The 26,459-nt window shown below is 35.7% G+C and overlaps 1 protein-coding gene across 3 annotated transcripts in view; it reads left to right on the top strand.

Annotated features, from left to right (window-relative positions):
* LOC134796222 (polyhomeotic-like protein 2) overlaps positions 1-26,459 on the top strand; it is a 224,447-nt gene that overhangs the window by 112,657 nt on the left and 85,331 nt on the right. Inside the window, exon 1 of one of the 3 annotated variants that reach the window (XM_063768263.1) lies at positions 6,295-6,456. The exons of the other annotated variants lie outside the window; for them this stretch is intronic. Within the exon in view, the coding sequence (XP_063624333.1) occupies positions 6,363-6,456 (94 nt within the window). The 5' untranslated portion in view covers positions 6,295-6,362. Of the gene's footprint in view, positions 1-6,294; positions 6,457-26,459 lie in introns of those variants that run through there. 3 annotated transcript variants of the gene reach the window in all.

Here is a 26,459-nt window from a genome sequence, read left to right as displayed (position 1 = left end):
ATTAATAAACAACAATTTCGTATTTTAATAACAAAACTTCCGCATGAGACACAGATATATTAAATATATTATGAACGACACTCACGTATTTTAAGTCGAAAAACGCTCGACATGTTTCATTTCACGGTCAAGAGTCTGCTCCGGTCCGTCACCGTCAACGCAAGCTCCTGATGACACTCCTCGGTACGGAGTGAAACATGTCGAGCGTTTTTCGACATAAAATACGTGAGTTCTTAATATATTTAATTTCGTATATTTCCAAAAGACATTTAATTTTGTAGAAAAACAAATGATAAGGTCAAATGCTCTTTGCATTTACGTAAAAAAACGTCTTTGCGCTAAGTCAAATCCAAAAGGTGACACGGACACCTCGGGTCACGCTATGTTACTATGAATATGAATGTCAGGTACAGTAATATTTTAATAAATTCATTCATCTTTATTTATTCTTCTTCTTAAGTTAAGACATTTTATAATATGAATATAAAAGTAAAATATAAAAACACTTACAAAACAATAATAAATACATACCTATAAACACATTATAAAAAACTTAACCTAGGGTGCCCGCAGCAACGGGGCAAGCTGGGCAAGGCCCAAGCTGCTGGCGGTCAGGGCCGCAGAGAGGATTTCTTCTTCTTCGTTAAAATTCATTTATTCTTAGGCAAACCTGATCGTAACTTAGCGATGCTAAGTATTATAAAGATGGTATTTACTTTACGAGTATTATTTATATCATTGAATTTATTATTAGATTAATGTTGGAAAATATGTCGTAATTCGCCAAGATGAATAGCAAATGTAGTGAAACTTGCATTACATAACTTTGAGGAGTAAATAACATTCCATTCCGAGAAAATAACATGTTTGCGTTTGCCGCGAATGTAAAAGACGCTGGTTCGATCCCAGTCCTTGACACTGGAGGCCTTGGTTGCTTTTCCAATCACTCGTAGGTATTAAGGTATACACTTAATAACTACGAGTATTTATTTCAGTTTATAGTTCAAAATAATATCGTTTTAAAACGAAGTATATTGTAGGAAATCAGTTAACCGCGATCGTATTAGGGTTAATTATTTGCACAAGTGTACAACAGACCTACAATCAATTAATTAAGTTTTATATCCATTTCCGATCATTAGTATCTAGAGCTAACCGTTCGAATGACTACGGGCCCATAAACCTAATTGCATTAGAAACGGTAATCGTGTCATAAATTGGCTTTTGAATCTCACTCAGTGAGACGTATAAATATACTTTACACGCCGCGAGCGATTTTTGTTACATTTTTTTAACTAGTAGAGTCGGACCCTTAATTACATAAACAAACATGGAGTTTGTTTACAATTTTTACACTTTTTAAACTAGGCGTGTAAAATAACATAAATAAAATAAAAGTTTCAAACACAACTCCAAGAACTATGCTCTTATGCACACCTAAAAAAAACGGTAGGTACCTACAAATCACAAACTTAAAAGTAGAGGTAACAGGATCAGCAGTCTTATTGCTAAACAGAGTTATATTTAAGGAGAGTTATTGTAATTTTTCAGTAAAATGAATTAAACTCACTTTTAAAGAATCAAACTGTTTTTAACAAGCTTTTATTAGGTCGACCTGTATGTAACTAACTGTAATGGAAACTAAGGTAACTAATTTAACCATCTTCCAAGGATCGTAGCGTCATGAAAATTGGCAGCTGTATGTAGTTCTGATGACAATACAATAATATGGTACTGTCGAACTGATCTGATGATGGAGACAGGAGGTGGCCATGGGAACTCTGTGATGAAACAACGCAACCTAATTGTGTTAGGGGTTTTTAGAATTGTCTCGATGAGTATTAGTTGTCTGTAGTAAGAAAAGTACAGTCAGCGATAAAAGCTTGTACCAAAAATGAAATTTTTGACAAAAACTTATTTTAATCCTCTTACTAATCATTTTCATCTCATTTGTTTTAGGTAACAACATGACTACCTTGAATGAAGCAACCGCATTCATCCACTATGGCCCTTAAAATCGTAAAGGTTTGAATGACTCATCCAATCATAAAATGTCTATTTCTTTTTTTTAATCTCGCACATCTGGGTTACGACATTAGAGATAAAATTGAAGTTGACTTTAGGATTGAGTGAAAAAAATGTTTGGGAAAAAAATGGGTTGTTTTGTTTGTTTGCAAGATTTATACGGTTTTCTTGGAGTAAGAACTCAAATATGTCGTCGGGAAAATCCCCAACGATGGTCTTGCCCAGCTGTGTGTGACCCATACTTACCTATTGTTTACGTTAAACTTTTTTACAAACTGTTAGTCATTTTGCTATGGTCAAATGTCAAATACAGTCAAGAATTGAAAAGAAAGAAAGTGTTATTGGTATAATATATTAATTTACTCACATCTACACTTTCGTGTAACTTATTAACGTGCTAAGATGACTACTTTAATGATTGCTTGTTACTTTTGATAAATGTCTAATTGTTTTCAGCAATACCTACCCAAATCAATCAATTTTCATCACGTCTTGCAGTATTAATTGATGGTATATGCCGATGGTGTGCTCAAGATCGCAGTAAACTGTTGGAAGGGAATAAAATCTGGCCAATAATAATACGTAGATTCTTGGAGGTAGTATATTTTAAGGACTACCTACCTAAAGAACCATAACAATTTCTAGAAGTCTACTACTTTTGTCTAATACGATTAAAAATTGTCCGCTTAGAAGTGTCCTGACCTATACTCTGTATCTTTAGGTATTTAAATAATATTAACAAAATCTACCCTCGAATGGCTCCTTAAGCCAGTTGAGGGTAGATGAAAACATTACATGACCAAATAATGTAGGTTAATAGTGTAGTCAGGTCATTCAGTGACTGATGCAAGCAGTTTTGTATTTGGTTGGTTAGCCAATAAATGTTATAACTACCTGAAAACGTACAAATTGTTTGTTTACTTTTATTTAAATACCTAAAGATACAGACTGTACACCATACCCACCTGTTTTACCCACCTACGTAAAAACTTACAGTAACTATTGTCAACTCTTCCTTTTTTAGGGTTCCGTACCCAAAGGGTAAAACGGGACCCTTTTACTAAGACTCCGCTATCCGTCCGTCCGTCCGTCCGTCCGTCTGTCACCAGGCTGTATCTCATGAACCGTGATAGCTAGGCAGTTGAAATTTTCACAGATGATGTATTTCTGTTGCCGCTATAACAACAAATACTAAAAAGTACGGAACCCTCGGTGGGCGAGTCCGACCCGCACTTGACCGGCTTTTTTTCTACCCGATGCACTCCGAATGCCAAAAACGCACCGGACCTTTTCCTGGTCGAAATGTCACGCGCATTCCACCGCGCCTAGCGCACGCACCCCACGCGCCGACCTTCTCAATGCTAATCGCTGCGTATGCGCACAGTAGAACCTTTACAGCAGTATGACAAACACAAGAATTGATTAGGTTACGTGAGTTACGTCAAAGGAGTTCAACACAGTGTGGCGTGGTAAGGTTCGTAATTGTTACTTCATTTCAAGCAAAAAAAATTATATACCTACATTAGGTACCTACTTTTATTTGTCAGGAAATGAAGTAAAAGGGCACGGAAATGTTGTTACTTACACTTGCATCTTAAAAATAAAGGTAGGTTTACTTAGCCTTACGAACTAATATTAACGGCGGGGCGCCAAAATACATATTCAAGCATCTTGCAAATTCTATACATTAAATAATTCTGGTCTACTGAACAAAAAAAAAACATTTCGGTCATTTAGTTCTTCTCGAGCTTCAAGAAAATATATGAACACCTTAATTATTTATCACGAAGTTAATCATTTATCACAAGAAAGTTGATTAACATCGTGTGTACAGTCTATTACATTTTTGTATCAATTTCACATTAATATATATGTTACAAAAGGACACAACCTGAACTACTGTTTTTAAATCGTTGACTACGCCAGCACTGACAATACAACTTTATAATATAGCCGCTACGCACCATATTGGGCGTACGCGGGATTTCTCAAATGAACTAACAATTGTGTTGCTTTGAATAATATGTGCTGGCTTAGGTCTCAACAACGCTGTCGTTGTCAAGTTGCTTGTTTAAACGAATCTCTGAACAGTGTAAGCAATTGTGTACTGTACATTAAGTTACAGTACAAAATAAAGTGTAAATCGTTGTGCTTTACCTCTCTCTACAATGTCAAATTACGGAAATATTTGTATACCATCATATTTAATTGTTTAGGTATATGTACAAGTAGACCACCCATCAGGTAACAGTACAGACTAACCTGCCTAAGGTCGCATAATTCCAGGAGGACTCGTACTCATTGCCGACTTAAAAAAAACTAATGACTCTCTAGTCGTATACTGTACTGTAGTGCCTCCTGTTTAGTGTGATCAATGTTCATATCTAACTAAAACGACTCAAAGTATAAAATCCACGGTATTTTCAAAATATACTGTCAATTGTTTTAGTTATTATTGTCACATGCCTGTCATACGTACCTATATGACTATGTAGTTTATTTAACTTTAGTAACCTGCCAGTTTTAAAAACGAACTCAGCAACTCGCGTCCTCTCAAAATGTGACATGGATTAAAAAAAGATCACATGCCATCGTGAGTGGCGTACGGCTTGACTTCTCTCGATATTAATCTCAGTAAAACTTTAATGGGCCCTGAATTTGACAATATTTGGAGAGGTCCAAACATTTTTACATATTTTGACAGCTGTTTAATACACTGACAAAAGTTGAATGTACCGTATAATTATTTTGAGTTCATTTGTAATAAACATGTTGGTGTCAAAATATTTGTGTTAGTTTTTATGGTGATGTATAAATGTCGTTTGATGGTGATTATCTTCGTGTGACCCTGTTTGCATAATGCGTAGTGTGCGGGGAATTTACGACTGAGGAAAATTATTTTGATTAAAGTTATACGTATAAAAAATATGTGTACATATTATGATAATTAGGTTAGGTTAGATACGTAGATACTACATTTATTTGTAACTACTCGGTCAATGAGCCCTTGCGATAGGTAAAGTCTACTAACATATATAGATTATTATTTTAAAACTTAGGTATCTGTTTCATTTTGTTTGGGTACTTTGTTTCATTTTTATTCATGGACCTTGTATTATGTAAGCAGGTACCCTATTTATTATCCATTTATCTTGAATTTTTTTTTACCAATAGCAGACGTTTAGTTTCTTTATTAAAGAATTACAATTATTAAATATATTAACACGAGGCCAAAGATTCGTCCTTATATATTAGTTTGGGTGTTGGTATTTGGTACCTTCTTGTATCATCAGAAAAAAATATTTTAATAAGAGTTTTACATAACTATGTATTATGTTAATAGAGACCATATCCATGACCTTTTATTCCTTAAACAATTAATCATACTAAATGAATTGTAAAAAACACCATAATTATATCAAAGTTATTTATTATCCAAACAGTAAATAAATCCGAAGCCGGTCACGACGGAATTATAATTAATGCTAATAGTACACCGGGCGACAAATATATTACACAAACAATGTTATTCACTTCTTTATGCCTTAGACAATACGGTCGAATATATTTCGAACACTTGTTGCGATAAATTCGTCGCTGGCTGTAAAGAACTAGCGCGGTTAACAAAGTGGGTGTCAAAAGTTGGATTGTCAACTTTTACTAGTTTTTAGTACAAAAAATGTCAAGTCGGATTAACAAGTATTTACGCTTTTAAGCAGTAATGAGTATGCAAATTTGGACTTTTTGGTCTATAAAGGAACTGTTAATTCCGGTTGTTTTTGTTAAAAAAAACATGGACATACTCGTGTTCTCGTTGGTTTATTTTTAACACATATTATTAATGGATATTAGATAAATAAGTACATAAATAAATCTTTATAGAGCTTTTATGCAAAATGTTATATTTTCTGAATGCAACATTTTTTTGAATGCACCTATTCCCAACCTGTGCCCTGCGGTAACAAATGGGAATAAACCATTGTTACTACATTACTTTTGATTTATAGGTACTGTTCATAGTCAAATAAAACTTAAATACACAGTAAACACAATATCGTATAATACTCTAATTATCCAACAATTATTATTAAAACTTTTAATAATCACATCAATTTTATTACGAGCCCTGCAAACGAACCTTAAAAAAACAATCGTCCCGTTACCACTACCTGTGTTTTTTGTCAAAGGTCTGATAACTTCAGTGCGCGAGCGCTAGCCGTACCGATCGCGCGTCTGCGCACGTTCCACTGCGTCACCGGTTTCCCCTACGTTACTATTCGGACTATTCCATTGCGTGACTTTTTTGAAAAGTGTGTGTTTTTGTGAGTGTTAATGATATGTATATGAAAATGTATATAAAGTCGGAAAGGTTCTATCAGGAGGCTTTGAAGGAGGAGCGGTGCTTCTCCGATTACGACGAGGACGATGATCGTGAGTAAAATATTTGTCATAAGTCATAAAAATAATATTTGTGTTTTTTGGTAACGGTTAGGTTAGGTTTGTGTCGTGTAAAATATCGTGTATTGAGTTTTATTTAAATAATTACAGTGGGTTGTGCCTTAATCTAAACTGGATGCAGAAATTGTGAAGACTGTGACAAAACTTACATACATATTTACAAATAAATATTTGTATGTCAATACAAATCGCTAACTTTCTCATTTAATAGTTAATCGCGTTTTTCAGGAGGATAATATAATTTAAAAGCAAAATACTATTTATTTTATAAATTCACTTATATATACGTATATTTTTATAGCTTTAATGACTTAATATGTCTTGAAAATCTACTTAAACGTCATTGTTTAAATTACTTTATAAACTGGATATATTTGATTAAATTAAAATCCCTTAGATTTTACACGCGTTGCATGCTTAGGTACCCCCTTATTCATAAACGCGCTGCAATCCTCAATTAGCTAATAATCGTGTCTTTATCTGTCATTTTAACTTAATGTAGTAAGAAAGGGATAAAACATAATTTAAGTAAATCAGGAACATACAGTTTTATGAATAAGAGGGTAAAATGTTTAACCTACCTGGATGACATAACATATGACATAACAATTCAAAACTACCTTCATTTATTACTGTTTACTTGTGTGACTGGGGTATTACATTATGTTATGGCGCTGCATTGTGCGTTGATGCCGTTGATGTCTTTTGTACGCGCCGTCGGGTGAGCGAAGAAATGAATGAAAATTATACTTACATTTATTGTACCTTGTTTACAGTATTATAAGCATTTCTGTTTCAAATTATGTAAATAATACTGGCTGTTAAATGGAAGTTTACTTTGCACTTAGGTTATTTTCACGCTCTGATGCGTTGGAGATTATTTACATGTAATAAAACCACCTTGAGAGCGTTTTTCCGTATCTAAACCCTATTAATAATGAATTTCAGTATTCAAATATTAACTTTATTAATCTAGAGCAGCGGTCGGCAACCTTTTAGCAGCCAAGGGCCAATAGTAGTTAACGGAGGTGACGCGGGCCGTACTTTGTTAATATTTATGACTTTATGAGACATTGTCGTTTGTCACTATTACATACAAAATAGCCAAGGCGCCTCTCGGGCCGCAAGTGACAGTTTCGCGAGCCGCATGCGGCCCGCGGGCCGCAGGTTGCCGACCGCAGATCTAGAGTAATATTGTCAGTTTTCTAGTATTATTCTTTGTGTGAAATAAGTAGGTATTCGATTCAGAAGGGCAAACGTTATTTTCAGTAAAAAAGGTCACCTTTGATAATATGAATACTAAACACAAAGTAGTTTAGATATACTCGTATACCTATTTGTTAACATTTTTATAAGTACAAAGGTACTTTCTACTAGGTAGGTATTAAATTAAGATACTACTATTCTTTTTAAGCTGCATTACGAGTAGGTAACTGTGTGTTTGGGTGTATGTTGCTTATTTCGTCGATATGTCTCACCCGCTAAAAAACAAATGTGGATTTTTTTCTGAATTTTAAATTACGTTTAAGGGGTCGCTACCGAATTTAGAAAATTTGGACACTTCATAAATTTTTTATTTTTATTTTTTTTCTTTCTTTCAGACAAGACAAAGATACTTTCCCATTTATAATATTATTAGGGATTGTAAGCATGCTGAAGGTGCTATAATCTTGCTCACAATACCACTACTTCTTGCAATATCAACCCTGACCATCCTAAATATTCATTTACGTTACACTACCTGAAATGGCTCAAATTAAACATAAACAAAAAACCGAACCTGCGACTGTTTTTTTGCAACAAAATTACTTTTATTTTTAAACCAGGTAAGGGTGAAGGTAATCCTTCGAGGTAACCCTTCGGCGGGTTCAAAGGGACGGTTGGTCATTGAAAGAAATGGCGATAGACATCACAATGGGTTTTTTCGAAAGGGCCTAGGGCTTGGCTAGTTAAAGATTAGCTTTGTTTGCAAGCCACGTTAAATAGATAGGCTTTGCGTTCGTAAATATATTTCAGGTTTTTTTAAGGTTTCTGAGAGTTAAGGGCAAGATAATTAAGTACCGTTAAACCACCCAATTACAGTCCAAAAGCTCCAAACTATGGTTTAAAACTAACTCGAATATCTTCGTTCAGGTGTGACTATTATTTGAATGTCGCAGTCGCAGAAATAGAAGAGAAAACTCAGACAACACCAAAAAGAACGTTGTTACACATAATAATTGTTGTCAGAAAGGATAAATGAAAATTTCTGTCAATGTTTCAAAAGTGCAAAAATTATGGCCCACCTGTACTTTTGTGGAATCGATTTATACAAATTGAACTCATGTTGATATCAAGTCCAGTGGATTTCGTTCATTCTTTTAGGTAAGTATACATATTTGTGTGAGTGAGATGCGCCGTGAGCTAAAATAGATTATTTGCTAAATGCCGCCTCAGGTTTCACATAAATACGAGTAAATATACACTAATGCTGTAATACATTCCAGTGTTTTCAAAGAACATTTAACACTTCCTGAAATGTTGTCATGCTTGTTATATTATAACGACAGGTGTGGACGCTGTGGGCAACCTTGTGGGCTTCTTTGTTTGCCCAACGAATAAGGTATAAGTATATCTTGCTGTAGGCATGTACAATATTTATGTATTTTGAAACATGATGGCTGCTACTGTTTTGACCGCTACACAACATTATGATATCTTCAAGTAAATAAAAGCCCATAATATGTTCAAAGAGTGACCCCTTACTAAGCTAGAGGTTCCCGTGTTCGAATTAATAAGGCCATTTTATTTGTGTGAACGTATATTTTTTCCTAATATGGATATTTTTATGTATAAATTTATCTATTAATGTATTTGTGTAATTTATGTATTTATGTAATATATTGTCGCCCAATACTCACAATACAAGCTTTACTTAGTCTAGGTCGATTTGTGTAAATTGTTCCCGCATATTTATTTATATTAAACATATCGTAATATATAACCTCAGATATCGCCATATTCGTGAGTGAACATTAATAGGAGTTTTGTAAATATACCTACTAGGTATAAAATAAACATTAAACTTATTGTTTTAGCACCTTTCAGCCCATCGTTAAGCTCTCTCCTTTCAGATAAAGTAATCCGTGTTTTTCTCTTCACTTGGACGTTTGCAAGGTCGTCTGTTCAAACAAAGAACCCTCGTTTGCGAAGGTGGTCATTTAAGGGCAGGGATTATGCAGGTACGGGGCTGTGGTAGGTACACTTACCTGTTTGACAAATCTTTTATAATAATAACTATATATAACAAGTAATCTGTATGGGTCTTAAGACATTTGCTTTCAACTACAGGTCTACTTTGATCTTACTTTCATCTACTTTAGTATAGATCTAGCTTTGCCTAGCATATATTAGGAAGTTTGAAATCTATAAAAGGTAATAACATACTCCGTAATACTCGTAATAACAAACTCAAAAGTAAAAAATACATACCTTACCTACTCGTATATTCGTATTCGTATATCTACTCGTATTGTCCTACACACGATAATGTGTTTTTGGCCAGAATTACACGTGAATAAGTATAATATATGTATGTATATTGACTTGACTGCAAGTTGTTTACACAAAACCTCAATTTTTCATATTATTGCGTTTCATAGTATTATACGGATTTATTTCCAAGTTTTTAATAATTTTAATATGTACCTAGATAAGTACTTTTCGTAGAGTCAAAAATGGCAAATCAATTTATCATATTGTTGTCACGTACATGACTCAGACACGCTTGCCTACAGAATTAAATTATACGAGTTTAAACGATACAAATACGTTGACAATTGAAATGCTACAGTAATAAAAAACTGTAATTTTACCTATGCGGACCTTTTACCCTGTCCAAACGTGACCGAGTACTTGCACCATTAACTAAAAGCATTAAAGGATTAACAGCCTTACGGTCCTTAACTTTAAGTCCTTTTTATTCTTTGCAGGGTAAAATTGGAAATTTCTGCACTGCAACCAAAATTCCGGGAAAGGACATACCTGACCGTTAAAAAAAATACAGGTACCTGACCTGTTTAGAATAGTCAGGAAATCGCGACAATAGACTCACTATTGTGGCTGGAGTTTCAAAGCACTTCGACAGGGTGCAATTGTATGGGATTGAAATGTTAGGAGTGCAGCGGGCTGCATGGGGGCCTTAACTGTAGTTGCTTGGGTACCCTAGAGTTGGGTGTCGGAAAAAGTGGGCAACGCGTCTTTTTTGCTTCTAGAACAAATAGTTGGGCCAACAACTAAAGAAACGGCTAACAATAATATGTATAACACTTCGCGTTGTTTCATGAAACACTTTTTATGAAAGTAGGTAATTGCAGTACATATTTTCATGTCAGGACGAGTAGTGAACCTTCTAGACACCTAGGTTAAGCATGTATCTGTATTGAATAGGGTATTTGAATGTATTTAAAATAAATTATTTTATACCATGCATGAAATAAAGCACCAGAAGATTAATAGAGATACGTAGACGGCAGTTATTTCTAGACACAATTTCTATTTTAAAACCTGTATAAAACTATAAAGAGTAGGTAATTTCATTGTGACGTCACATGCTAGTGTTTCATATAAATTCCATAGTAGCAAATTTCGTTTTGACAGTTCGAAAAAGAAACTGATTTGACTAGTAGTCAAATACCCTATAGTTACAATATGATATAGCAAATAACGTCGTAGTTAGTCTAATATCTAAGTCTAACTTTTTAACATATTGTAGGTATGTCTATATGAACTATATGAAGGTATCCTTTAATATCGCCGCCATATTAAAGACATATTCTCATAGAATGTGTGCGGTAGCGGATTGTACGAGTGCACTGGGGTGTGCTGGGTTGTGCGTTTAAATGGCAATTTGTCTTCGAATTCTGTAAACTACCTCTTACCACTCGGTACATTGGTTTTGAATGAGTTCGGTAAAAAGTGGGTAATTCTAAAGCACATTTTTTTAGGGTTCCGTACCCAAAGGGTAAAACGGGACCCTATTACTAAGACTTCGCTGTCCGTCCGTCCGTCCGTCCGTCCGTCCGTCTGTCACCAGGCTGTATCTCACGAACCGTGATAGCTCGACAGTTGAAATTTTCACAGATGATGTATTTCTGTTGCCGCTATAACAACAAATACTAAAAACAGAATAAAATAAAGATTTAAATGGGGCTCCCATACACCAAAGGTGATTTTTGACCAAAGTTAAGCAACGTCGGGAGTGGTCAGTACTTGGATGGGTGACCGTTTTTTTTTTGCTTTTTTTTTTCGTTTTTTTTTTTGCATTATGGTACGGAACCCTTCGTGCGCGAGTCCGACTCGCACTTGCCCGGTTTATTCATTTTGCTTCTGGGGAAAGTCCTGATTGAAATTGAAGTATAAGGATGAATTCTTAGTTCATGAAGCTTTTACATGTTTAATATTATTTAGGTCATATTTGTAACAAATATTCCCTAGTATAGATATAGAAAGTTTATCATTACCTATTTATGTTGCTACATATGTAGAACCTAAAATTCGCAAGCGCTTGCACGCATTTAGGTACATGTGTCTCCCCACTTTATTCCAAAATACTTGTATGTATGTATGTGGATGTCACTTTATTGCACATAAACAAGGTTTACATAAAACGGACAAAACAAAAATAAAAATGTTATGTACAAAGGGGAACTTATTCCTAAAAGGGATCTCTTCCAGCTAACCTTTGAGAAAATGCGAAAGACTTGTCCATCTACGACAGACGACTTTAAACAGCTTAGCCTGGCTATCGTGGTTTTAAAGTTTTATTTTATAATGCGTCCCCATATCATATAAGACATATAAGTCAACAATTGAACTTCCTAAATTCTATACCTACTGTCTGTCTCGTTGAGTCAGAAGACAAAGGTTACGCCTATAAACGGCCATGAACGCATATCTGTAATTCAAACACGTAATATATTGGCCGGAGCTATAAAGTATATATATACAATCTATAACCAACAGAGACTTCGACGACAATTAAAGAACCAATCAAGTCAGAAGGGCTCAAGTCCAAGAGTCCAAGTTTAACAATGTAGTGTATGAAATGACAGATTATGTATTTTCAATCTGGAAATGTCAACTGCAAAGCTCCCATTTCGCCTTTATGAATGCAAAAGTTTATATGTCGTAGGCCAATCGTACGATCAGGAAGATCGTAATGTTCCTGTGTAATGTTTTGACGATAGTCACATTAACTCAATAGATAGGTAGGATAGGTTCGTTAGGTTGCTTCAGATGCCCGAAGGGCAAACTGCCCAGAAATAGGAGCCCCGCGTAGCGGGGCTCCGTCGACTCAGGGAAGGAGTCAAAGATTTTCACGTTTCACGATATGCCTAGGAATTTCACGATATGACTGATCTTACGATCGGCCGCAGACATATACATGTCTGACGCCGACTGCGCATTTTTTCACAAACAGGACTGAGGAACGTAAAATCGTAATAATGTAAACCGAAGGCCAAATTCAAATTTTAAAATATTGAGAACATTTGGATAGACGTTACACACTAAGAAAATTAGTAATGAATAGTCCCTGGTAAAAGAATAAATAGATAAACTGAGAACTTCAATGTTTTTGGTAACGTTTCTTTATCTATCCTAAAACAGAACGGTTTACAAAAACAACCGATACTCTTCAATCCGTTCCACTCCACGGTGAACCGTAGAATGTGAAAAATTCGCGGAGTTCAAGCTCAAGGCCTGGGTCAGGGGTGGCGCGGGTCGTGCGACGCTCATGCTAATGCTGACTCACCGGCTAAAGGTTGCGCACCCCTGACTTTCGGCTCCACGGTTGATTGTTTTGTGAAAAACAAGTTTAAGAAGTATGTTTATTTGAGGTCAGATACCTAAAGTCTAATTATAAATTCTTTTGTCGCAGTACGAACGTTTTGTACTGAAAAACTTATGAAAAGAAAGGCTTTGCACTTCACTCTACTTATTTTGATGGCAATTCATAACATATCTACCGATGTCATTGGCAGGCTGTAAATTTCAAGTATGTAGTCTAAATGCATTTATTTACGCTCACTTACACTGTTAAAAATTATGTAATTTTACATGCAAAAAAATTACATAATCCTGTAAAATTCCCGAAAAATCTGGGAAATTTACGGAAAAATATGACATTTTACGTAATTCTCGTAAATTTTTACGAGAATTACGTAAAATGTCATATTTTTCCGTAAATTTCCCAGATTTTTCGGGAATTTTACAGGATTATGTAATTTTTTTGCATGTAAAATTACATAATTTAATTTAAAATTACATAATTTTTAACAGTGTAGGTGTGAAGGTGTGATAAATGTCATACCTCATGACATCACGGTTTTATCACGCGACTGTCTAAAAATAATCAAGAATTGCACCCCAGCATCGACGAACTACTGTTTGACTCACCATGAGACATGAGTTTTACGTGGCCATAGTGACTATGTCAACTCAAACGCAGTGTATCTCGCATGCACCAATGTCAGTACGAGGGAGATGCATTGTATTGTGAGTTAGTTTACTCAGTTACTACCGAATACGTCAGTGTCAAACTCGTGGTACCTAAGGATACAGAAGTCAAATGCTAATGGAATCGTAAAAACTGACAGTTACTTCAACAATATGTCATATTTATGACACTGTTTTACATTCTTAGGGCTCATTTAAGGCCTGTGCACACCGGCTTGCATGTGCGTGACGTGCACGTGCGCGTGTGCTAAAATGTTGGAGCCGCACACGCACACGTCACGCAAGCGGTGTGCCGTCTCTCACAAGGATCTGTATACTACAACGCCGCACGCGCACGTGCACGTCACGCACACGCAGCCGGTGTGCACAGGCCATTAGACGGCGCGCGAACTCGTATACGCTTTTAGTTACATTGCGGACCATGAGGTTACATCAACTCAGCCGACCGATCAAATAACGCAATGTAATGAAACTCGTATGCGAGTTCTCGCACCGTCTAAATGAGCCCTTATCAATACATTCTTGAAGATTAACTTAAAATATATGTAGTTTCAATGGCGTTCAACTATTTTTTTAATATACATTTCATCCAGCAATACTGAAATCCCGCACCCATGATTCAGAAAGTAAAAGTTAGTTTCTTAATTGTCTATGTGGTTGTTTGGTAAAAAAATACCTTTCATTTTATTTGTTTCCTTAAAATCAAGGTTGTGCCGCCAAGAAAGAGGCATACAGTTAGTTCGTTTGGAATTTAAATCTATTATTATCTATTTATTGACCATTCGTTTAAAAATACGTATTTTCGGCATGTACTGCAATGGATTCCGTATCAAGGTATTGAAAATACGTTGATAACTTATTTACTAACAAGGTATTGAATAATGAGCTAAGAGTAATTTTCATAATCCCGTAGGTATCATAACTAATATTATAATGAAGGGTATCCGAGTAGCTTACTATTAAATTATTTGATTTATTTATTCACTGCACAACGAAACTTCCTCACGTGATTTGGGTTACTGCTGTATATTAGTGTTTACTATAAATTTCAATATGTATAAGTTTAATGTGGAGAAGACCGACATAGAAAATGTTTGAATGAGAAACCGTCATAGGACAACAACTCTCGTATTTGTATACGTACTTCCCTCAGTCAGAAAGGATGAGCTTTACTCCTACTCTAGCTACCAACCTTCTATAAGTGAAGTATGTTTACAAACGCAAGAGTTAGAAACGATTAAATAGCTTGTAGACGGTATTAGGCGGGTTACTCCACGTTTACCTCACCAAAATCAGACTAATTGGCTTGGCTCGCCGTTTATTACTCACGCTAAGAGCTTATCCTAACCTATGCCTTGGCCCGCCGGCCCGCAGCAGAGGGCCTACCACAAACCACGTTCGAAGTGTTGCCTCTCTGTCTCACTTGTAAATTCATACGTAAGTATAAGGCCCTCAGATGCTAATGCAGGTTAATTGCAGATTCACCGGCGACCGACCTCCGCATAATGCCCGACCCCACCGGAATCCTAACACGCCATTCAACAATTCGCAGCCTCTACTTTTTTTCACCCGACTGCTTTATGGTTTGTTTAAGTATCGATGGGTTCTAGAATTTAAAAGAGGTTCGTGTGCGGCATTTTAATTTAAAATTCCAACATTGCCTTTAGAAAGGCGTAGATTGTAACTGTGGGATCAATTTCCAAGTCACGGGAGGCCAAGAGGTGAATTTTTATGGTTGTGTCCTCGGCGCTCTTTCTACATTAGTCGTATGATTTTCTATTTGTGTTCTACAACTACATACTTAAAAAAAAAGATAAGTTACTATGAAGAGATAAAGTTAAAACATGTGGCATTCAGGGCGACGTCTCGAACAATGATTTAATAGAGCAGTGGAGTGAAATTAAATCACACACAATACACAATATTCAAGAAAACCTAATACACTCAGCAACTGCATGTGTACGTGTGTACACAGTAATAAAGTTTACGTCTCTCTTGTGGACATACCCAAATCATCATCATCATAATATCAGCCCTTTATCGCCCACTGCTGAGCATAGGCCTATAGGCCTCTCTTCTAGTACGCCACTTGTCCCGGTCCTGAGCTAATCTCATCCAGAAGTGAAACATACCCAAAGTTTAGAGCTAAAGTGTACCTAAGTAAAGTAGTATATAAATATTCATTACTTAACAAACTCTTAATCATTAGCCACAAGAGTACAAATTTTGTTTTAAATGTCTCTGACCCATAATCCGTACGATCCATCCATCTGCCGAAAGTTGCCGATACATTTAATTGGTTTACACCTGTCAATATTGACTATACTGTCAGATTTAACCTTAGAACCAATTTATCTCACGTTATAAATGATATAGAATTAATTTTATTATAATTAGGCATCAATTCGACGTTTTGTTTCGTCTTACATATAACGTGGGAACGATTTAAGTTAATAGGTATATTCTTGTAAATGCCAAACCAGTTTTATCTTGCCAATATTAATCTGAAATATCTGGGAGACCGAGCTTTGCTCGGAAAACATATAAAAACTCAAAAATGCGCGTTTTCCTAGAGATAAGACCTAGCTAGATCGATTTTTCGCCTCGAAAACCCCCATATAGCAAATTTCATCGAAATCGTTAGAGCCGTTTCCGAGATTCCCGAAATATATATATATATAAATAAATAAATAAATATACAAGAATTGCTCGTTTAAAGGTATAAGCTTAAATTATTTGTAAAAACAATAAATAAGATGGTGATTTAAACACATTAGGTGTTTGTGTGTTATACATAATATAAATTTGTTATTTATGAATTCGTGTCCATTAATATAGCTAAAATGCGACATTTTATTGGTTGTTGACATCTTATTTATTTTAAGATAAATTGAACCATGCTAATCATTAATTTTCTTTAAATAAGTAACTTTTATAATATTAAACAAACAAGGTACGAAAATATATTTTATAAAAGTTATTCAACTTAGTCTAATAAAACCTGACAAATTTTCTTCTATAAAAACCACGGTAGTGAATTAACGTGACTAATTCGTAATATAATTTATTGACAATTTCTTTACACTACCGAGATTTGGACATTACCGGGAAATAGCACCTTACCCGTTAATATTTGTACTTCAAGGTTTGCCAGGCTGTCTAACAGCACGGCATAATATGGGGCGTTATCTATGAAAAGGGACCTTAGTGTCGATGGCGCTTACGCCGCACAGCGTCGCGCGGCATTGTATTTAATTCGGAGCATCGTTAATAATGGCGTAAGCGCCATCGACAATAAGGTCCCTTTTCATAGATAACGTCACATGTAGTAAGTACAGTCAGCAGCAATAGTTGCTAAGCGGGCGAGGTGTTCAAAATGATCTTGACGCTACTTTATTGTTAAGAGAATACGAGCGCGTCAAGGTAATTTTGAACACCTCGCCCGTTTAGCAACTACTGCTGCTTGTACCTACCTAATGAATTGATCTATAGAAAAGAAAGCTGTAAGCATAAATTAGTGTAGCTAAATCAAAAGTACAATCGCCTGCGCTCGCGGTGTTTCAGTTAAGAAAAAATTGGAAACCTGGTTATCTGCAATGCAAGGCGTTCAAACGAGTATCGCCCTAAGGGTAGAACACCGCGAGCGCAGGCGATTGTACCTACCTATTTCATAACATCATACAGAGGCTCTCTAACATACACTAACGTCACGGAACCTTGAACTTAATTCACACTTATAAATGACGGAGAGTTTGCATAACCGCTTAGCGCAATTAGACTAACAAACACAAATAAAGAACTGTCACGGTTCAAGCTAAAGTTTACCGTAAAACTAACGCGAAAAAGTTCAATTTAGATAGATCGGTTTATCTTTCAATTGTCTTTTTACTCAGAACAAAAGAGACCTAAGTATGTAATTAACAAAGTGACGTGAGGATGGTAACTCATCTGAGACAATACATTGTTTTAAAACAATCAATATCGATTAAAATCGGTCGTACGATTCTAAACAAGTCCGTTTCGACAAAGTTGTATGAAGTACCGTTATTTACGTTATACTTTAGAATTTATTCTAATCGATTACTGTAGGTGTACGAGTAGCAATGCCAGACTAAGTTTCCTGTGTTATTCCACTCATTATTGGTCAAATGAGTAGTCCTATACTTTCAGAACACATTCTGCCCTCCTAAGCTAAAAGGCTGCAACTCAAGGACAAAAAGAAACTTGAAAATGGAACTTTCAGATTAAGCAAAGTACATGTTTGCATTAAATTTTCATTTAAAATACTGCTTTAACTTCATTCTTTAACTATACGTCCTTTTCGAACCAAGCGCACCACAATCGTCAAATCACGTCCCAAACCTGTCGTCATCCACTGAAGACTCGTCGAGAGGTCGCTAAGAGGTCGTGAAGAGGTGACCCCTCACAATGTTTTCCTACCGAACAAACGCTTGGACCGGAGTGACCTGTGTGTTTCTTCGAAGTGTTAACTGTTTAACGTTTTATACAAACACGAGAAGATGTGATGTAATGGGTTTATGTACTTACTGAGCCATCTGGTTCTCCGGTTTTGGAAATGCGTTTCGTAGGTACCCCGGACACAATACGTACAGTCAGAAAAATATATCCTGATTACTGCGTACTTGCAAACGAGCATGGCGTCGCAAGTAATTCCGCTGGTGAACGAAGCGTGTTTTTTTCAGCTTTATCATTCAAATCCTTCTTCTTCTTCTAGAATTTTCTGTCTCCATAACTTTTAAACATATTTTTTTTTCAACAATAACGTTAAAGGCTTTTGTCAATTGAACTGCACTGGCAGAGTCTAGGACTCCTTGAATAATTCAAAATGCATTGCAGAATAGGCCATACGGTATGATAGTGGCATCAAATTCGCGTGTTATTCCAGTACAGTCGGACAAATCCCAGGCCGCTCGCCATATGGCCGCGCGCGCACCTGTTGTTGACCTGCGCGGGCGCACAAATAGTTGTTGTTTGCGCTGCGGTAACGACGCGCTTGTTAGGTTGTTTTTTTAAGCTCGAGGGACTGATTTGAAGCCCGGAGGTCTGGCTATGGTCAGCGTTCTGGATAGCTGTTGGTTGGTGGCTATAAGGCTTCGATATGTCATTATTGATCGATGTTTTAATTTTTTTTCGTTAATATATTCATACGCAATACACCTTCGTGCACACAATAAAAGAAAACGGTACACGTCACAACTTAAAATTAGACGTAACACAATCGGCAGCCTGTTCCAGATAACCTTTGGATAGCGAAAAAGGTTCTTTGTGAATGCAACAGTCATATTTAGTGATAAAAATCATTAATAATTAAGACATGTACATTAATTTAATAACTTAATACTTATTACCTTTTAATTTGAAATCTTACTTAGAATTTCAAACCACGTAAGGATTGCGATGAAGAGATAGCAATACTATGTTCACAGTAATGTAGTTTGACTAGCACGTTAAACTATGCAATTTGTAGTTATTAGTTACCGCTTCCATGAGATTTGCATGTTGTCTTGACTAGTACCGCCGTATGTGAGAAAAAAGCAGAAGCTTTTAGAATCGATTCAAAATGAACGTAAATGCTATTCAGCCCTAAGGGCATTTTTCCACTACTGATGTGCAACGTACCACTATATACCGATGGTCGAGGTTGAAGCTAAGCTACAAAACTGTATTTACCGTTTTTTTTCTAAATAGTAAACTCCGTTAGTTAGTTAGTTATACTGGGCATTTCCCGCAAATCGACAACCATTGTGCCTATTTTGCGTTACTAAACTCCGTTACAGGTCGCACACATCCGTACAAAATTACTTCTACCAAAACTTATAAAAATAAGATACTTACATACATATTTGTTTATGAAATTAATAAGCAGGCAGGTTACTAAATGTAAATTTTTATGATATTTTGTGTATACCTATAGCTAAATCAAAGATTATATATTATATCTCTACCACAATTTCGCCGTTCCTGGGAACTTTCTCCGTTCCGAAATATTCTCGAGCGAGAACGTTTTCCATACAAAATAGTGAGAACGTTCTCGAGAACAGCACAACTCTAATCTCTACATAGTATAGCACATCCTTAGAGCAAAAAAATGCCGCCATACAACGTTATAATCCAAGATCCAGCCATCACAGCGACATTCCCGGTCACACGTGTCCCCGGGTAGGGACTTAAATGATTTTGTCATAAGGAAGCGATTACGAGCAAAATTTGCAAGTATAATGCTTGGGCGTTTTCTGTACAAAATAGTGAGAACGTTCTCGAGAACAGCACAACTCTAATCTCTACACAGCTTAGCTCATCCTTACTTAGAGCAAAAAACTGCCTTCATACAACGTTATAATCCAAGATCCAGCCATCACTGCGACATTCCCGGTCACATTCTCTTGCACAACGTGTCCCCGGGTCGGGAATTAAATGATTTTGTCATAAGGAAGCGATTACGAGCACAATTTGCAAGCAGAGCTTGGGCAAATGCGAGATTTATGGCTCGGACTGAAGTAATGCCCGTGCCCGACTGTCAACCCTGGGCAATAGATATGGAATAAGTATTGTAGAAAGTTCATGATTGTGCTAAGTGCGGGTCTAAGTATTGTATAGGTAAATGCAAGTTGCTTAGCTATGAGTATAAGGCAGTCACAAATTTATCAAAAATTCTACTACCCTATAAATTAAGAAATACATTATTAATAAGTAATTTAAATTAGTCGGTAGTCGGTATAAATATAACATAAATAAAATAGTCTATAATGTTAGTAAACCATGTCATAAGTGATTATTTTATATGGATCAATTTAAGTAGGTATAGACATTCGATTGTGTAGTAATTGTCGATGTCGACATTTTTGGTTCCCTATTACGAGTATCTTTGATAAAATTACGGTTTGTTTACTTGAAATTGACAAGTACATAAATGACAAAATATTCTTCAGTTACAAATCTACAATTGAATAGTTTTCTTAGGAGCTGACTTTCTATAGTATTTTACTCCGCAATCTCCTGGGGGGTCACCCGCCCACGCAGCTCAAACAGCGTGTGTTGACTGCGCGGTGCGCGTACGCCTGTCCTGCGCTAATTATACAAACGTCGTATCTCCCACACAAACCCACATAACATACGACATTATGTGCTTCACGGGCAGGTGTTCTACGCTAATTACCAAAACGTCGTATATTCCATACACGTCTTTATAACTTACGATATTTTGTGATTCACAGGCAGGTTCTAATCCACCCAACATGACTGGCACTTGACAGAGATCGTTAGAAATGCCTTGTTGACTGAACAGTTAAGTTTCAGGTTTTTGTGGTTTGTAAACGTTTTAAAAACATTAAAGTCATTCCGGTCATAGGCAAAGGTTGCCAACCTTAAATATTGTCCAGTCGTCCAGTACGCTTATTGTACCTATAGACATCATGATAAAATAACCTATACTTACCTACATTAATTTTGTACGAGCAAATACGTTAACTATACGGGTGAAAGATATGTATATCGTAAAAATAACACATGATCAGATATATTATTCAGTGACGAAGGCCTCCTTTTGTGTACCAAATGGAAGTATTTTTTTCCTCCGCTTAGGTAAGTAAATTACCAAATCTTAGGATTCTTAGGTACATGTTACTTTTGACATCAATGTAAAAATAAATTCTGTTCGCGGAAAAAAATCTAATATTTATTCAGCATCATCCGCAATGACCTTTAAATCTTAACCCCTGCGACATTCGGTATCTCACTCGGTCACAAAAGATGAAAAGAGAGGTAAAATACAAGCAGCTTCATTCTTTGTTGACTGATCGTCTCTCGGAAGAGGTCGGCCTGGGGTCTCGGTAATCGATTTGTTTTTAAATCGATTCCAAACAAACGTCTTGTTTGCGGCCAGTCTGAAGTCATTTTAGTCCATGGGCCAGGCAAGATTTCGGTATAATTTGGGGGTACCAAGTTTCCTTTTCACAGCAGTTATATAGGCTTATTATGATGTTAAAAAACCATGATTGCCATCTCAAAATGGTAGCTAACAAAAATGGCCGCCAATCCAAGATGGCGGATATTGAGTTTTAAGAAATCAACCATAATTCGAGAAATATACGTCCTATTTCGTTGCTGTTTTTTTTTAACCAAAGCTCTATAAGTGAGCTTAAAATTATGTTTATATATTATATCGATAAAGTCAACCATTAATTAGTAATTAAAGAAATATTGAAAATCTTCTCATTTTTTTGTGATACTTTTTTCTAAATTAAGTTTTTACAAAATATCTCAAACATTACAAAAAAGTTTTAAATGAGGCAATATAGTGTATTAAATTAACTTTAATTTGACGTACAATTTGTATGGGACTGATGACTGAAAACACATGGAAACATAAATTTGGTTTTACTTCCGTTGAAATTCACCGTTGACTAAATCACTGCATACAGAACAAAAAGCTTCGGATAGATGTTGTAGAGTACAAAAATCATGTTTTTAGTATATTTTAATAACTTTAGAAATTGATCATAATAATATTAGAACGATAGTATTATTAGTTTTATTTGTTACAAGTAAAAACTACTTTAAAATCTTGCGTTTTGTATACATAATTAATGTTACTAACAGATCTAACGCGATTAAATTTCATTATTCATTGAAACGTCGGAAAAAAGGTTAAAAATGAAATTTAATCGCGTTTGACCCGTTAGTAACATTAATTAGCTAAAAACTAGTTATTCAGTGAAAATCTTTTCAGCTACAAATCAAGATGATGCAAAGTGAACTAGATATTTGTATAATATGTAGCGAAATAAGACCATTTTGTAAAGTACCCCCCCAATTCCCCCAAAAGATGGACAGTAGGCAGTATTATTCAATTTTAATGCAGCATTAATAAGGAATTTTGAGTCTATTCTTATCTTATTGTTTTCGGGGGCCCTTGCTTGGATACACTTCGATCCATAGGGATCTTTTGCGCAATTACCCCCTAGAAAAGATCCGTCAACTACTCAAGAGCTTTTCCCACCATATATCCCTGTGCCGGATGATAGAGCTCGGATCTATATCTGAATCCCTAAAGTCTTTTCTCCTATCTTTGCATTCCCTAATATTGTTTGTCATAATGATCAGTTGTCCTAACACTCGTATACTCTAATTTTGGTTTCCCTATTATCGAATGGCCGATTTTTTTTTGTCCTAATATGTTTTTCCCTAATGGCACTTTCCATATTGAGTATTTATCCTAATGTTATGTAGCATAATTCTTTTTTTGCCTAATTATTGTTAGGCCTAACAATTATATATCCTAACCATCATGTTACCTAATTTTACTTAGCCTATCGTTGCTTGACCTAACACTCGTATGCCCTAATTTTGATTTCCCTATTTCGTTTCGTTTTTACAATGGTCGCAGTTCTAACCTAACCTAACCCACTTTTGTGGCAGCAGTTCGTTTTTGCGAAGATCACAAGTTCTAACTTAACCTAACCCACTTTTGTGGCAACAGTTCGTTTTTGCAAGGATCGCAGTTCTAACCTAACCTAACCCACTTTTGTGGCAGCAGTTCGTTTTTGCGAGGATCACAGTTCTAACCTAACCTAACCCACTTTTGTGGCAACAGTTCGTTTTTGCAAGGATCGCAGTTCTAACCTAACCTAACCCACTTTTGTGGCAGCAGTTCGTTTTTGCGAGGGTCACAGTTCTAACCTAACCTAACCCATTTTTGTGGCAACAGTCCGTTACCATTCATTATGGAAAGTAATTTTTATGATAATTGATGAATAGGAAAAGTAACTGTTATGACAATTGATCATTAGGGCAATAGCCATTAGGTCAAAACAGTTAGAGCATGTTATTTTATGCCAAACATTGTTAGGGATTTCGAAGAATATGGTAAAAAACATAAGGGATCTTGATAGTTATGGTACAAATGCTTAGGACAAATGAGTCTTAGGTTAACCATTACATTATGGAAAATAATCGTTATGACAATTGATCGTTAGAGCATGTGCCCATTAGGACAAACCAGTTAGGGCAAGTGACTTTAGGACAAACGTTGTTAGGGATTCAGAATGACACCCATAGAGCTCATGGTTAGCGTTTTAAAGTCCTTTGGTTCAAGATATCCTGCTCCAAAGTCCTTAATTATTTTTCTGGCCAGGGGGTGACATTCACAAATTAGGTGTTTTACTGTCTCTCTTCGCCACACATACGACAATCGGTGTTGTCAGAGTGTCCCATCTTGGCCAGAATTCCTTTGACCCCGTAATGTCCAGTAAACACCTTGTTATGATTTGGAGTTGTCTTTTGCTAAGTTTCCAAAGCTTTTTGCTCCAACCGGAGTCTACTCCTTGCATAAAGAGCTTTGCGTGCTTTAGACCCGTCAGACTGTCCCATTCTTCCTGATGTTTGATCTTAGTATGGTATTTAATAGCCGTTATGATGGTTCCCTGTGAGAGCCCCACGAATCGTTCCGGACCTATAAGGTTACCTAAAGATCCAGCTCTGGCAAGTTCATCTGCATTTTCATTGCCTATGAATCCCTCGTGCCCTGGGATACATACCAGTTGCACTCTGTTTTGCCTTCCAAGCTGGTTCAGAGCTTGGACGCCATTGTATACCAGTCTAGAGTCCACTAGAGTCTATTACTAAACGACGTGACATAGGTACCGGATAAAAACTCTTTACTTAAGTTATATTTAAGAAAAATTATTTGAAGAATCTGTTACGCTGACGACATCCTCTATTAAGTAAATAAATATAAATATTAGGGGACATCTTACATAGATCAAACCTAGCCCCAAACTAAGCAAAGCTTGTACTATGGGTACTAGGCGTATAAATACATACTTATATACATAGAAAACAACCATGACTCAGGAACAAATATTAGTGTTCATCACACAAATAAATGCCCTTACTGGGATTCGAACCCAGGACCATCAGCTTAGCAGACAGGGTCACTATCCACTAGGCCAGACCGGTCGTCTAAGTAAGAAATAAGTTTCGCAAGTAAATAGAGAATTTTGAGATTTTACTCTTGGGTTTATGATAACATGCTTCTGCAGTTACAATATCATTTCACTATAAAGATAAAGGCTCTCTTGATTGTTCCAAGCTGATAAGATAGTTGCATTTTATTCACATGTGAGGCAAAGTAATCAAATGCAAATTTTGATTTGTTTTCTTATGTTTGCTGGTAGAATTGGCTTTTAAATGATGATTTTGAATATTAACATTTAATAACATTCATTTTGAATCGATTCGCTTTGATTTTGTTTGATATTTTACAGTTAGTATTTTCCTCGTGTTGGTGTAGTGAAAACCTCGCTACGCTCAAGATTCCATTTTTCGAACCACGAGCGTAGGGAGTCTTTTTGTCTGTAATTTTATTAAAGACGTGATATTGGTGAAATGGACTCTATATTGGCAGTGATATTTCACAGTACCTATATACCTAAAAATTCATCCGGTATGTCACGTCGGTTACTAATAGCCTCAAAACTCCTTATTAATGCTGCATTAAATAACAATGCCCACGATTGTCCGTCTTTTAGGGCCTATCTCGCCACATATTATACACATATATAGTTCACTTTATTTGTAGCCGAACACATTTTCACTGAAGACATTTCTATTTATACCGAATACCAGTTTTTACTTGGATCAATTCGACATTTTCAATTTAATCGGTTAATTTAGTTCCACAAAAACGAAAGGCGAACGCATCTCAACGGTATCTCAATAGAACAGTTCTTTAACTGGTAACCGAAACGAAATCCTTTTCGTTCCCGGGTTTATGAACGAAACCGGTTTGAAAAATAAAACGGTTTCCGAGCCCTGCTACTATTATTATAAATTATTAAATTATACTATAAATATCATTTTTGTACTCTACAACTTCTATCTGACGCTTTTTGTTCTGTACGCAGTTCACTGAAGAAATTACTATTTCAATCGAATACTAGTTTTTACCTAATTAATGTCACTAACGGGTCTAACGCGATATAATTTCATTATTTTACCTTTTTTCCGACGTTTCAGCGAATAATTCAATTTAATCCCGTTTGACCCGTTAGTAACATTAATGAATTTAATTAAGTATACAAAACGCGAGAGTTTAAAGTAGTTTTTACTTGTAAAAAATAAAACCATTATTACTATAATTTTACTATTATTATAAATGATTGCTATTATTATTAAACTATACTAAAAACATGTTTTTTGTACTCTACAACTTCTATCTGAAGCTTTTTGTTCTGTACGCAGTTATTTAGTCAACGGTGAATTTCAACAGAAGTAAAATTTAATTCATGTTTCCATGTGTTTTCAGTCATCAGTTCCATACAAATAATACGTCAAATTAAAGCTAATTTAACACACTATTTTGTCTCATTTAAAACTTTTTTGTAATGTACGAGATACTTCGTAAAAACTGAATTAAAAAAAAAAGTATCACAAAAAAAAAAGAAAATTTACAATATTTC

Source organism: Cydia splendana, chromosome 13 (assembly GCF_910591565.1).
Source record: "Cydia splendana chromosome 13, ilCydSple1.2, whole genome shotgun sequence".
Classification (NCBI taxonomy): Eukaryota; Metazoa; Arthropoda; class Insecta; order Lepidoptera; family Tortricidae; genus Cydia; species Cydia splendana.
This window is presented reverse-complemented; position numbering and strand designations above follow the sequence as displayed.